The 13,682-nt window shown below is 34.7% G+C and overlaps 1 protein-coding gene across 1 annotated transcript in view; it reads right to left on the bottom strand.

Moving 5' to 3' along the window:
- Nucleotides 1–1,969: 1,969 nt before the first annotated feature.
- Nucleotides 1,970–13,682, bottom strand: part of LOC121392416 (receptor-type tyrosine-protein phosphatase F-like) — a gene marked incomplete at its 3' end in the record, with an annotated part of 30,502 nt that continues 18,789 nt past the window's right edge. The window contains exon 8 of the mRNA XM_041523638.1: nt 1,970–2,077. Within this exon, the coding sequence (XP_041379572.1) occupies nt 1,970–2,077 (108 nt within the window). The remainder of the gene's footprint in view (nt 2,078–13,682) is intronic.

The raw sequence follows: 13,682 nt of genomic DNA, 5'->3' as shown, positions 1-13,682 counted from the left end.
TTATATATATCACTTGAAGTGAACACGGTGTATTGTTCCATAGGCTCGCGGACTAGTACAGAATCATGATGCAAATAAAATCTAACGTTTGTGCTAAGTGAACTCATTATCTTATTGGACTTCCATAATTTTGTCATAATTTAACTTTATAATTATATTTCTGCTAACGAGTTTACAAATTAAACTGATCTTACATTAGATGTATACAAGTGGTTTTACACTGAGGGCAACCCATATTGGGGAAGAGGGGCAATCCACACTATGCGCGTGTGTTTGTGTATTGATGTATGTACATCTCTGTATTTATACAGCCATTACAACGCTGTTATAGTATATTAAATTTGGTCTCCTATAACATGTGTTCCCTTCTTTCTTTTTTTCAGTATATTAGTTAAAATGTTTTAAAATGCATTAGTAATCCCATCGAAAAAAACCCACTATAAAATAATGTACATGTACTTGTATTTAGAATAGAAATGTGCACCTTCGACACATTAACATTAATAAATGTTTACATTTTTCTTTTACATACATGTATATGTAAATTAAACATGGTACATTATAATACCGTTTAATTACGTTCATTGCTTCATGGACAAAATCATAATTATTATGTCTACTGTTTGTGCACTTCCATAACACACCCCTGCGCGTGCTGTGACCTCACCGTGGTGCAGGGGAGTAACATTCTCTTTGAGAATGGCCAATACAGCACAAATTGAAGTTTAGAGTAAAATTCGGTGTCCGTAAAATTCTGTGATATTTGTATTTGTATTTTTGCACAGTTCTTTACACTGTTTTTGTTTAAACCTTGAATTTTTATATTGATGTTGATCATCACTTTATTTATTTGCATTATCATAGTTTGACACCCAATAGCCTATGTATTTTTCGTGCTGGGGTGTCGTTAAACATTCATTCATTCATTTATTCATTCATTCCTGTTCTTTTACCTGCATCTGTGTCATAGCCAGAAATGTCCCGAGACCGATGCTCAGATGACGTGCCTCCATTGCCACGTGACCTGTCGATCACGGGCATGCTTTCGACGTCACAACCCCTGCGTGTTTTGTAACCTCACCGTGGTGCAGGGGTGTAGCATTCTTTTTGAGAACCCCTGCGCGTGCTGTAACCTCAATGTGGTGCAGGGGTGTAACATTCTCTTTGAGAATGGCCAATACAGCACAAATTGAAGTTTAGAGTAAAATTCGGTGTCCGTAAAATTCTGTGATATTTGTATTTGTATTTTTGCACAGTTCTTTACACTGTTTTTGTTTAAACCTTGAATTTTTATATTGATGTTAATCATCACTTTATTTATTTGCATTACCATAGTTTGACACCCAATAGCCGATGTATTTTTCGTGCTGGGGTGTCGTTAAACATTCATTCATTCATTCATTCATACATTCATTCCAACAGGTATTTCCAGCCCAGAGTCCAGACCTTAACTCAAAAAATAGATTCACTGTTAAGACTGCGATCTGAAAAACACAATTACTTTGATGTCAGCCGTTCTTATCGTATTGTGTGACATTACCCGAGGACTTAGGATATTGACCCATTTGAGACAATTCGGCAATTTGATTGAGGTATATTCTGAGTTAGTTTTGAACCAATTTTTTGGGGTTTATTTCACTACTTTTTTGTTTTAGTTGCAAAATGAAAAATACAGCTGATAAATAGTTTGTTTTATATATATGGAAAAAATGAATTAAAGAATCTCTGGTTAATGATAATATCTGTAGGCTGATGTATTTTTATATTTACTAACTCGACTGCCAAACCAATAGAGAGAATCAGTCGACATGAGTCACGTTAATAGAGGTGGCAATATCTCACTTTGTCTTACTTGTGTACTTAGTACATGTGCATATCTTGTGATGGTGGCCACCATGAACCACTGATATTACTGCTGTATTTGACAGGTTATTTAAAATATTAAATGTTTTACATTTCCGATACTTACAGAGAACGTGTAGTTGACTTCTGGAGTAATGGTTACAGTTGTCTTAAATTCACAATTACCACTGGGTGCAATCATCTTGTTACCATTAATAGGTGCATCAACTTTTGCCTGAGGAAAAAAGAAACAAAATTACGAAATTACAAAATACATAAGTGAAAACCTTATAATGCATTAAATATGCAAACACACAATGTGATAAAATTAAGCATGTACACGATTACTGTACACTACGTTAAAACTGACACACACAAACAAAACCTACCTTGAAATATTTATTTATATACGTTCGTTTGTACATTCATACATGCCCTTTTACATAATCTGTAAAACGTGTTTGTTGAGCTTTTACTCTGTACGATATACAAGAGGCAGTCCTCCTACATTACTGCATACCTTGATAACTCTGTCATAGCTTCTTTTGGACAACGGATTTGCAGAGACATGTTAATGAGTTACGCTAGTGGTAGATTTATAATCGTTATTTTACATACATGTAGATTAACGTCACATATAATCCTGAAATCACTATATGTATGGATACGATATGATGAATGAAGATAAATGTCTACATAGTTTCTGCCTCTAACCAAAAATATAGCTGCTTTTTTCTTTTCTTTTTCTTTTGTTTGGGGGGGGGGGGGGGGGCAGATCTAAATTTAGCCCTGTAATCATTACCAAAGTAAAAATTTACCTTTGATTTTACAATCATAAACAAATGGTGTATTTAATATTAAAAAGATATTCTTATTAGTATACATTATTTTGGTTATGGCAAGTATATATTATAATTGGTACCAAGGTTACGGGACCTACTAGTACTCTGTAAAATGTTACAGTTGTGAAATAAACAGATTCATTTATCTTTTTGTGTATCTTTATCCCGCACAGGTAAACCAATTTAACACGGTAACCAGTTATTCTTTATATATCATCAGTCTGACTAAGACTAAATTGATTTTTCGTGCTGGGGTGTCGTTAAACATTCATTCATTCATTCATTCATTCAAGACTGAATTGAATGCATTGGTGGTTGAGAGCCCATGTGGTTGAGAGCTCATGTTTAGATACATTAATAATATTTTATTTTATCATATAATATCTTACATTTTCAGTGCAATCAAAGTATGTGATATTTTTAAGATCACATACTTTAAGAATTTGATAACTTTGCAAATTAGGTGTAAATTAATCGATGTCACGGCACTAGGTTTATTGACATTTAAGCAAACGTACTTGTGTGACACTCCATAATTGACGTATGCATTCATAGTCATCGAATAAAAACATTTCAAAGGCAATTTGACACTGAAAGCTGCCCAGCATTCAGAAAAAAACACAAAAAACAACAACGTTAAAGCCGCACACCCTAGTTCCATCCAGCGAAAATAAATTATAATTTGGTTAATCTACAAACCTGTAACACACTTAGATCACGTTTTTATCAAATGGAGTGAAAAAGCAGGTTTTATATCGATAAATACCATGGGAATCCCCATGTCCCAATTGCTTGAAATAATTTTGAAAGTTAGTATTCTGATGTCACCGGTAGAAGTACAACAATGCCTACGTCACGACACATTTCACAGACTTGGGGTGCGTTCGTTTCACCTCTCCTGGACATGTTCCAACTGTTCTGTCCTGGTTGTATCCCCTCTCCAGATATCGTAAGACTTAGCAAAATTATTGGTTTTAAGGGTTTGTAACGTTTTGTATTGAGACACTTACTTGTCTGAACTTTATTGTTACTGAAAATGTTCACGAACTGTGAAGAAAAATCTCACAAATGAACAACAACAAATCGGATGTTGATTGCGCGAACCGTGCACGAGAAAACAAACCGAACCAAAATGATAACGGTCACGTGATATACCAACGTCTGTGACATCAAAAATAGATTGGACCTCGCTTGCTTAACGGTTTTTTCTCGACAACACGTTTTGTGAAAAAATGCAAAAAATGCATTTAGTGGTTTTACAAACATCAGGATTACCAAAAAGCACTTCAGGTGAATGGAAATGTGTATTCTTAATAATAAAATTTAAGTAAAGTGCAATTTTATTTGTGAAAAATGGGGTTTAATAGCGAAAAACAACGCCGTAATGGTTAACAAATAAACGTAACTAGGGTGTGTCCCTTTAAGCTCTAGTTTCTTTTGATGTAAGGACATCCAAAATGACGTCATTCGAGTTTGACGTCATTTCCATTCAAAAATACACCGTGCCACATATTCTTACGTCATTTGAATATCTAGTAATGGCGGACTGGAATTAAAGTTGCGTGTACAGTTTACAAAAACACGTTGTATTAAAGGGACATACCCTAGTTTTTAAACACTAAGGCATATGTTTTTACTATTATAGCCGTTTTTGATAACTAAAATCATACTTTACTTAGATTTTATTGTTTAGATTACCCATTTCCATACATTCGAATTGTTTTTTGTCATCCTGGTGTTTTTAATATCACAAAATGCATTTCTCATACTTTTAAAAACGCACGTGCTTCTGAGAAGTAACATTTATGGAGTTGAGTTTTAGTCTATTTTTAGAAGGTATTTCACCATTTCAAAGTCAGAGACTCATGTTTCAATCATTTGTAACTTTATCCAAATGTGTAGATTGTTTGTAGATTAACTAAACTTAATTTGCATTTTCATGGGCTGAAACTAGGGTGTGTCCCTTTAAGCTTGAGATTATATGATAAAGAGATTATGACCCTCGTGTATTTCGGTATCGTCAATATCATATATTAGGAATAAAAATAATGTATTATGCTCAACAGAGGCTCGCATAATACAATTTTTATTCCTAATATATGATACTGACGATACCGAAAAACACTGGTAATAACCTCTATATATCTAGTTAACAGATACTTTATTTGTTTCACTAGTTGTGGCAGCCACTTTGTTTCACATCTGTAATCATCAAACGTTTACTGATATAAATTACGTTCATCGAATTTCTTGTTGGACAGCTATAGCTGAGATATGTGAGAAAATAACATAGTGTTGGTTATTTGTAGACAAGATTTTGATTTTCTAAATTAGCACTTTTGTTTTTATCGCTTCTGAATTTTCAGCTTATAAAATATGTGGCGATCAATGAAGAATGAAGATGATGATTACTGATGATGATCAATGGCGGTGATGATGATGATGATGATGATGATGATGATGATGATACGAAAGATATTGACAGTGATTACGATTGTGATTGATGCTAGTGAAATGTGCTGATGAACAGTGAAAATTTAAAAGCTATGGAAATCAATGCTAGGGGTAGTATTTTGATTTATACAGAAGCTAAATGGAGGATATTATGAGTGACCATGACAGACGATGTTTACTAAACGAATGCCTAAATTATTTATTACATACGAGAAACATTTATTACCTATGAGGAAGGCATACCGGGGTTCATATTTATTATACGATTTTCCTCGAATGTCATAACATAATTGTATGTCCTCTTAGCTTTGTCGTTCAATGATTGGTCGTAATAAAAGTGCACATCTTTCTGATAGGCTGATATAACATTCCATAGAGACTGAGGCTATTCAAAATGATGGCATTTACGTTTGACTCATTTCCATCAATACGTAATTTAAATATCGAGTAAAGGCTGATTGAAATTATAGAGAAGTATAAAGTTTACCAAAAAGCAGTTGTATTAAGCTTGATATTATATCATAAAGACGTCTACAATGAATACAAATTACATGTACTTCTCAAGCAAAGTAATGTTGGTAGTTTGTAAACATTAACTGGATAGTATATTTACTAATTTAGCAGGATTATTATATGATAATAAACAGAATATTATATTCGTGCCCATGAAAAGCGATGTTTATGATATTCGTGCTTTCGCTCGGGAAATATGATAATTTAGGCACTTGTATCGTAAACATCATCTGTCATATAATATCTTCTATTTAGGTGTATGTGTTAACCCGTTTCCTGCCGTTGACGTGTATATACGTCAAGCGTCATCACAATAACGTCACTTTGCATTGTTTTCATTTAAAAATCGTTTTCTAAATTAATTGTTGACATTTTTGTCAAAAACAAAGTAAGAAAATGTCAATAAATAGTTTTTGAATGACATATCCAAATATTTGCTAAATTGCTTCTGTACATCTTATGTTTTTTTCAAAACAAAAATGACCCGTCAAATGACGGTGCTATTATTGTTTGTTATTGTTTCTTGTTTTTTTTTGGTAGCGATTTCTTTTATCGCTACAAAGTTGTCATAATATACTATTATATATGAACTACATTATGACAGTTGCATTAAAATAGAACAAGTATCACTTTTAATGCCTAAAAAAGGTACAAACACAATCAAATAATTGTAATCCGACGGCATAAACAGTCATCGAAAAGCGCCATTTCCCTGTTTCTATTTATAAACAACAGGTCATGTGACAGCACATTTCCCGCCATACAATTTGACAGCAGTAGTACACATTGCTTGCATGTGCTGCTAACTGTTTTCATTAATAATTACAACGTGGTTACTTATACTACAGCAGACGATATTCTAACTAGCTATGTTTGCTTGAACAGTTACGTCGACTATATGATCGAATACGCACATGTGCTCGGTGTTCGTCGTTGTTTTGTTGTGTGTTGTTTTTCTGCCAGTTTTTCCTTTTCAACATTCACATTGGTGTTAATCACTACTGAGTGGATATATATTTGTTCTCATTTTAAAAAAATGAATTACAAACGATAGGTTACGAATATTTGCTGAATAACCAATCACAAAACATTCTCGTTGTGTGTCACACATAATTATGTGGCGCCACCGGTTTTTTGTTTTTATTATTGAAATAGATTAAAGCATGTACTATAATGTACCAGTCGCGGATCCAAGGATTTTGTGTGTGTGTGTGTGTGTGGGGGGGGGGAGGGGGGCATGCATGGCTTTTTATGAATAAGCGTATATAAGCAGTGAATGTTTTGTAATGTTGTATGGTGGATGACAATTTTTTTTAAATCAGGCATGTGTGCTGGGATTTTAGGTAGGGGTGTCTGGAGAGCGAAGTTTATAGGGGATTTCTGTAATGCTGTGCCGGAATATGTATTGAATTTGCTTTTGTGTTTTTAATCTGCTCGAGCAGGGACCGAAAAGGTGTGTGTGTGGGGGGGGGGGGGGAGGGGGGGGTCGGGGGTCGACCCATTCCCTGCACACACATTTGCAAATGTTATACAGATAAATTAATCATCATGAGGTAAACTGTAGTTGTGTTGCACTGTTGGATCTAATGTATTTTGATAAATTTATTAGTGCCAAAATCTAAAATTCGGGCGAATACGACAGAGACATTCGGGTAAATTGAGCTGGCCTGAAACCTTTTCATCATGCATTAGTATTTCCAACATTTCTCCCACAATACTAGTTGTAATTAAATCCATGTACAATTGTGTAGTGCTTCGTTTGAAACCCTATATTATATATAGCTGGTTGGCAGTAACGCTAAAACTAATAAATGTTGTTTTTTAGTTGGTGGTATTTTCGTTTAATTCGGGCACAAATTAGCCTGCCCTTCTCCCTCTCCCACCCCTACAAAACAAAATGGGATCCCGTACGCTTATGATTAGTGCATCAGGCCTGTACGGTACCAATTGGTGTGGATGCGTCGGGGGTATACACACCCTCACCGCGAGGTCCAATTTATTTTCCATGCAACAGTTATCTTCCGTTTTTTAGAACATCGACACGGTCCTTTTTCGTGTTACGCAACACCCCTCAAAAATCGTGCGGTAACTATATGGACCTATATCAAATGTGAAAATTACAGTAGGATGATGGTTTGCAATAGATTCAGAGTAAGTAATCACGTTTTTTATTTTTTTAAATAACAATTAAAAAGAAAAAAACCACGTACTTTAGCAGGGCGGACACTGTTGTGTAGGCAACGACCCGAAACATTGTTTTTGTCTCAAAAATCGTTAAACAAATTATTTAATGCAAATAAAATGTTGTATTCAGGATGTAATAATCACAAATCATAAAACGATCCTATATTGTGGATAAAAATATCAAAGAAAAATCGCAAAAACTTCAAAGTGTAGTTGACCTATATTATCGACACTTGACCCAGATACAATACTTCGCGGGACCAACTGCCGGTGATTTCTTCTTCTTTCACTCTGTCAATAAACAGGTCAGAAGTTGCACAAATATAAATTCATGATTCCGATAATAATGTTTTCAACATTTACTTGTGTGACATCTCAAGTGACCTATTGCGGTAGGGAGCACATTTTCTATAAACGTTTCACGTTTTTGACTTCTCAATGTTTTTTTAATCAGTTCCAACTTCATTTTGTGCCACACATAAACACATTCTGACCTCCCTCTCCAAGGGCCTAAGCGACAGGGCCCAAAATTAAAAAAACAAAAAATGAAGCGGCATAGGCCTAAGCGTACGGGCTCTCATTTTTGTTTGGGATGCAGGCAGATTTCTGCCAGAGTTGAACGAAAATCCCTGAATCTGGATAACAGCAATTATTCATATTAGCTTTACTGCCAAACAGCAGGGTCTCAGCTAACGGGTAGAGGCAATGGTGTGTGTGTGTTTTATTTTGTATTTAACGACACCACTAGAGCACACTGATTTATCAATCGTCGGCTATTGGATGTCAAACATTTGGTAATTTTGACATACTAGTAGTCTTAGAGAGAAAACCCCCTACATTTTTCCATTAGTAGCAAGGCATCTTTTATATACACCATCCCAAAGACAGGATAGTACATACCACAGCCTTTGATATACCAGTCATGGAGCACTGGCTGGAACGAGATATAGCCCAGTGAGCCCGCCGATGGGAATCAATCCCAAACCAACTGCGCTTTACCACTGGGCTGCATCCTGCCCCTGGTGTGGGAGGAATGCATTGGTGTGTGTGTGTGTGTGTAAAATAATAGAAAAATAGTTTATTGATACTGATGTTTTAAGTATGTAACCTCCCTGAAATGACCGCAAAATGGTGTCTTGCACCTTACATGCTCATTGGTTCATTGTTTAAATCCTAGTTACAGCCCTGAACAGCTATATAGGGTTGCAAATGAATCACTACATATTTTTACATAGATTACAACTAATATTGTGTCAGAGTGAAATGATGAAAATACATGGTGAAAAGGTTTTAGGCCAGCTCATTTGCCAGAAATGCTATACCTGGATAGTATTCAAATAATATATAAAGGCAAATAGATGACCAGTGTATATAACTTGTGAATGTCCCCTAGGTGGGGATGGAGTTCATCTCCTTGTGAATTTGGTCATTCTACCCCTCTCCTAAGGGTGGGACACACATAGGGGATAATTAAGCCAATTGTCGTGTCCAGGAATACCATACAAATATCAATTTTGCGAATTTCGTTAATGTCGTGTCGATTATAGTAAGATAGCTGCTGCTTAAAGTTTGTACATGAAATGCAGTGTCCAATTTAAAAAGATTCTAAACTCCATAACCACCTATCAGTTTTACATACCTTACCATGGTAACCAATAGTTTGCATTGGGTACCATGGTAACAGTTTCGATCTGGGTACCATGGTAACATATAGTTTTGAACTGGTTACCATGGTAACAGAATTAATAAGCTTCATATATCTTTTCTACAGGCATAGTACAATTATGCATAGTTGTTTTTTCTCAGTCCTTGAAAATGATATTTTTATTTTTTCTGTTTTGCATTGGTTACCATGGTAACAGAATTCACAATGTTCACCCTTCTCTTGTAAACAGCTGGAAGCTTATTATTACATCATTATACAGTGATTTGTATTCAAATAAATTCATTTAAAACATTTCATATGGAAAACGGTTCCTCTTTTTGCATTGGTTACCATGGTAACAGAATTAATAATGTTCATTTGAAAATAACAGGAAGTGAAAGGGCATATACCTTTTTTAAAATCTTGTGTCATTTGACAAAGATATATAAAGATATAGAGGTAGTATACATATGTTTAGTGTCTAGGTAATGTTGGATACAATGTCCACAAGTTACAAAAATGCGTTGATGGTAGGATGTGCATTTGACTCTATTATTCAAAAACACAATTGGCTGTCTACTTAATTCTTTTTCTAAATCGAGTAGTATGGTTAATAGATCACACCATAGACTTAAATTAAAAGCAAAATATTAGTTTTAAATTAAAGTTTTCATAATTATTAATAAAAAATGGTATATTGAAAGTTGCAGCTGTTGCCATGGTAACATAAATAATATAACTGACTATAAAATGTTAGCGTTATGTAGGTGGATATTCTTAGTATATATGTGTGTAATTTCATGCTGAAATGTCAACTGATTTTAATAATATTACCAGAAATGTATAATAGTACAAAAAATGCGTTGATAGCCGAATGCGCATCTGACCCTATTTTTCAGAAAAAACACGATTGTCGACTTCATTTTTTCTTTACATCAAGCAGTATGGTTAATAAATCACAGCATAGACTTAAATTAAAAAATATATATTAGTTTTTAATTAAAGTTTTCATAATTATTAATGAAAATATGGTATATTGAAATTTGCGGGTGTTGCCATGGTAATATAAATAATATAACTGACTATAAAATGTTAGCGTTACGTAGGTGGATATTCTTAGTATATATGTGTGTAATTTCATGCTGAAATGTCAACTGATTTTAATAATATTACTAAAAATGTATAATAGTTAATGTTGCACATTATCTTCATAATTTACAAAAAAGCGTTGATGACAGTATGTGCATTGCACCCTATTATTCTGAAAAAAAAATGGCAGTCTACTTAATTTTTTCTTTAAATCAATCACTATGCTTAATAAATCACAGCATACACTTAGCTGAATGTGGGTGCTGTCGGGTTTCTCTCTGTAGTATGTGTATTAGTGATTAATATGTGGATTATTTTGTATCAGTTAACTCGAAAATGATCGATGTAAAGGTATTTGACGTCAAACATAGGATTGGTGTGGTATTAGAGCGGGAATCTTTGCCTACCGTTTGGTAGTCAGTAATTGCCAAAAATATACATAGGTTGGTCTGACTGTAATAAGAGCGTATTTATGTCCAAATGTCCGTCTAGCTCTCTTACAGTCAGAGTACTCGGGCTAGGCTGCGAGCAGAGTGAAAATTAAAGAAATTTTTACATCTAAAGATCTAGGCAAGCTTCGCTGCATTATACATGCGTGTCAAGATGTGGAAGGTAAATTGACAACCTTTTCAGCTACCACATGGGATAAATGCGTCGAGTGTGCTACGAAATGGTCAAAATTAACGGGCGAACTTAGTGATATTTCGAACAATCTTTTTAGAAGTGGCGTACTTGACATTCCGTTTTCAAAAGACGCTTGTGTACACTTTGGCTATCATAAATCATGTTATCAAAAGTTTACAAACAAGATATACATTGAGAAATCACAAAAGGCTAGTGAGAAAACAGCATTGGTAGTGCCAGAAGAAAATGAATCAAATGAAGATGATAATGATGTCAGCTCTCCAAAAAAACCTCTGGTCCAGTTCTGTTGTGTCAAAAGTCGGTGAAACCAGCTGTAGTGTTTTACCAGCATTATGCATCATATGCAAGAAGAAAGACCGATGTGTCACTATTGGACACAACCGAGTTAAAGACAAGCTAATACAAGCAGAAACTGAGTCAGCTGGTAAGTAATTGTTTATAACATTTTTATTTTATTTTAGGCCACACAAATAAATATGCTTCTGGTCACCACCCTTGTTCAAATTGTTATTACCAGAAACATTTTCTTCTTATTTTCAAATATTTATATTTCGAAATATATGATTTAAATATTTAATTATTTTAATTAGGCATACCTTTTATAACTTTTATTTTGACAGTCACATTGTGGTCTGCAGCGTTGGAACAATTTTACATTTTAATGGTAGACCATGGACTACCAGGTATCTAAAATGTGGTTTATGCAGTTAACAATATGGTTGCCCAGTTAACAAATCGGGTAGCCCTGTGCATCCGGGGACTGGATTTGGCTAAGCCTGCTGGTCTACATAAAAAACCCAGCAACAAACAAATTGATGTTATTATATTGTAACTGACCATTATTAGTATATTATAGCTTTAACTGGTTTAGGCTGGAAGAAATGTTTTCAGTTCACTCATGTAATAATCTTGCATTGCAGGTCAGTTGCGAGAAGCAGCCACTCAGAAGTGTGATGAAACAATTCTACTTCACATTCAAGACAAGGATTGTGTAGCTATTGAAGTAAAATATCATCGTTCATGCTACAAAAATTACACAAGATTCCTGAGAAAGAAGAAAAGGTTTTTTAATTCCCCCCCCCCCCCCCCCCGCCTTTTTGTTTTGTTTGTTTTAATTATTATCCCCATAACATAAGCAAAGTGAAGGTTGATTGGTACAGTAGTAAACATGATATCTTAATAATATTATGATGTGAATTTAAATTCACATGTATACTTACAAACGTGTATATGCCATGCACACACATCCACAACATGCATGCACATACATACATTCACACACACACACACACACACACACAGTGCTTGTATATGTAAGTACTTAGGTTTTAATAAGGACTAATCAAAGTTTAAATATAAATATTTATGAGGAAACCCACAAGACAGAATCAGATGAACTGAACCATTACTACAATTGTAATCTAACTTCTGTAGAAGACAGTAAAATTACAAGGAGTATTTCAACAAATGTGGTTAATAATCATGCTAAACATCATTGTACTGCATCATCAGCATTAAACATAAAAATATAGAAACTAACTTGTATATTGTTACATGACTTAACTACTATGAATAACCCAATTGACTTTGTTTATTTCAGTGAATCTGTTCCATTACAACAGTATTCAACTGCATATGCCTTGTTTTGTGAGACTGTGGTGGTAACTCGCCTGCTGAAAAATCACGAGATTTTGAGAATGTCATTGCTGCTACATCTGTTTAGACGCTTTGTATCCAAACATGAAATGACTGATGCCACGAGTTACAGGTAACAGCACACGTGTAGTTGGAAAACACTTTTGTTGAATATGCCATGTATATTAATGCACTAGCAAATAATATTATATTAAATGTTATTGTTATTTGGGCATACATTTTTTTGTTAAAGTTTGTTTTTATTTAATGACGACACTAGAGCACACTGATGTTTATCTTATCATTGGCTATTAGAGGAAACCCGCTGCCACCACATAGGCTACTCTTTCTGATAAGCAGCAAGGGATCTTTTATATGCACTTTCCCATAGACAGGACAGCACATACCACAGCCTTTGATGAACCAGTTGTGGACCACTGGTTGGAAAGGAAAATTGCCCAAACTTCATATGGGTCCACTGAGAAGGATCAATCCGATGACTTCATAGGCGGACACGTGTTATTTGGGCATATAATCATCCTTATTATATATAGCATGTCCAAAGGTTTATGTTTAATAAAAAATTGATTTATAGCATAACTGATGCAGCATTCCTTCTTCTTCTGTGTTCATACACTGTTGGTTACGGCTCTTAATTTAGATGAGGATTTGTATGTTCCTGATGAACGGTGTGGTGTTGATCAGTTCACATTTGGTTCCCCATAGCTTGTCTCTAAAATGCATCGGTATTGGCCAAGATCGTGTTCTGTCGGTGGTGTATGTAGGGCACTTTTGTAGTATGTGCTCTGGATCTTGTCTTCCTGTGCCACAGG

Source organism: Gigantopelta aegis, unplaced genomic scaffold (assembly GCF_016097555.1).
Source record: "Gigantopelta aegis isolate Gae_Host unplaced genomic scaffold, Gae_host_genome ctg3781_pilon_pilon:::debris, whole genome shotgun sequence".
Classification (NCBI taxonomy): domain Eukaryota; kingdom Metazoa; phylum Mollusca; class Gastropoda; order Neomphalida; family Peltospiridae; genus Gigantopelta; species Gigantopelta aegis.
This window is presented reverse-complemented; position numbering and strand designations above follow the sequence as displayed.